At 36.2% G+C, this 1,257-nt stretch overlaps 1 protein-coding gene across 1 annotated transcript; it reads left to right on the top strand.

Moving 5' to 3' along the window:
* Positions 1–6: 6 nt before the first annotated feature.
* Positions 7–231, top strand: LOAG_19079 (hypothetical protein; the record flags this gene model as incomplete). Its single annotated transcript, XM_020451735.1, has 1 exon — positions 7–231. The coding sequence occupies one exon, from the start codon at positions 7–9 to the stop codon at positions 229–231; it is 225 nt and encodes a 74-aa protein (XP_020304462.1).
* Positions 232–1,257: the final 1,026 nt, after the last annotated feature.

Below are 1,257 nucleotides of genomic sequence, written 5' to 3'. Positions count from 1 at the left end.
ACTCAAATGGCCAAGAAACAACAATTTTCGTTCATAGACGCAAGCCGATTCAGTAAATGGTCTAAACTAATAAAAAGTAACCATTTTTACGCTCAGATTTATCAAACGCATATAACAAGGAAAAAATTCGAATGGTTAAACCCGATCTCGGAAGGCTTATCACACTCAACAGTGAAGGAAGTTGTCATAGTTCGACGAATGCTAATCAGACAAGCAACGACGGTGAAATAGCTAAATGATATCTTTATTATGATGAGCTCGGAACTAAATAAAAACAATAAGTACCCCATTTATGTACCCAGACAGACACAACATAATAACCGAGCTCCTTACAATGTACTATCACGAAAATTTGCATCATATGGAGTCGTTATCAACAATGAGAAATGCGTACTAGATTCCAAAGGGTATAACGAGTTTTAAAGCGAGTTTTACATCACTGTATGGCCTGCAAACGTTGGATTTCCAAACCATTTAAATTGTGCTATGGCAAACTTACCAGAATCACAAGTTAAACGTTCACGAACATTTGAATACATTGGATTGGATTACTAAAAATTGGCAAAGGAAAACGATGGATTGCCTTGTCAACATGTTTTACGGCTAGACACGGTACATCTAGAAATAGTTGAGAATCTCTCTGCTAAGGCTTTCTTACTTTTACTAAGAAGATTTATTGGCCGACTAGGATGCCCCAAATTGATTTTAAGCGACAATGCTACTCAGTTCACTAGTTTCAACTAACAAAATGTCAACTTCTTAGCAGCAAACACCTAGATCACCATGGGAAGGCGGCATTTATGAAAGAATAATTGGATTAACAAAACAAGTAATGAGAAAGGCCATAGTTATTTTCCTTTGGAAAGTATATCTAATACTCATCCATTAACCTGCACAAACTTTGACAACTACTCTGTTCGATGTCCTATAAATTTTATTTTACCTAATGTTACTAATCTTACCGATTGAAGATGAAAACTTACAGAATGAAGAATTTTCCCGACATAAGCACCAAAGACAAAGCTATTAAATATTGGTCAAATACTCTTAAAACCTTAGATGTATTCTGGAAGATGTGGAGAACGGAGTACTGAACTAGTCTAAGAGAACGCTCTCAGCGAGAAATGACATCTCTCAAGAGGGTCGAAATTAGATCACCGCGCGAAAACGAAATAGTTGTACTAAGTGAACCTGAAACACCACGATGTGGAAACTATCCAGAATAAAGGAACTTCATAAAGGAAAAAATGGAAAGAT

The sequence above is a fragment of the Loa loa genome, assembly GCF_000183805.2.
Source record: "Loa loa unplaced genomic scaffold supercont3.1316, whole genome shotgun sequence".
Lineage (NCBI taxonomy): Eukaryota > Metazoa > Nematoda > Chromadorea > Rhabditida > Onchocercidae > Loa > Loa loa.
Note: the sequence above shows the minus strand (reverse complement) of the source record. Positions and strands in the feature narration are given on the sequence as shown.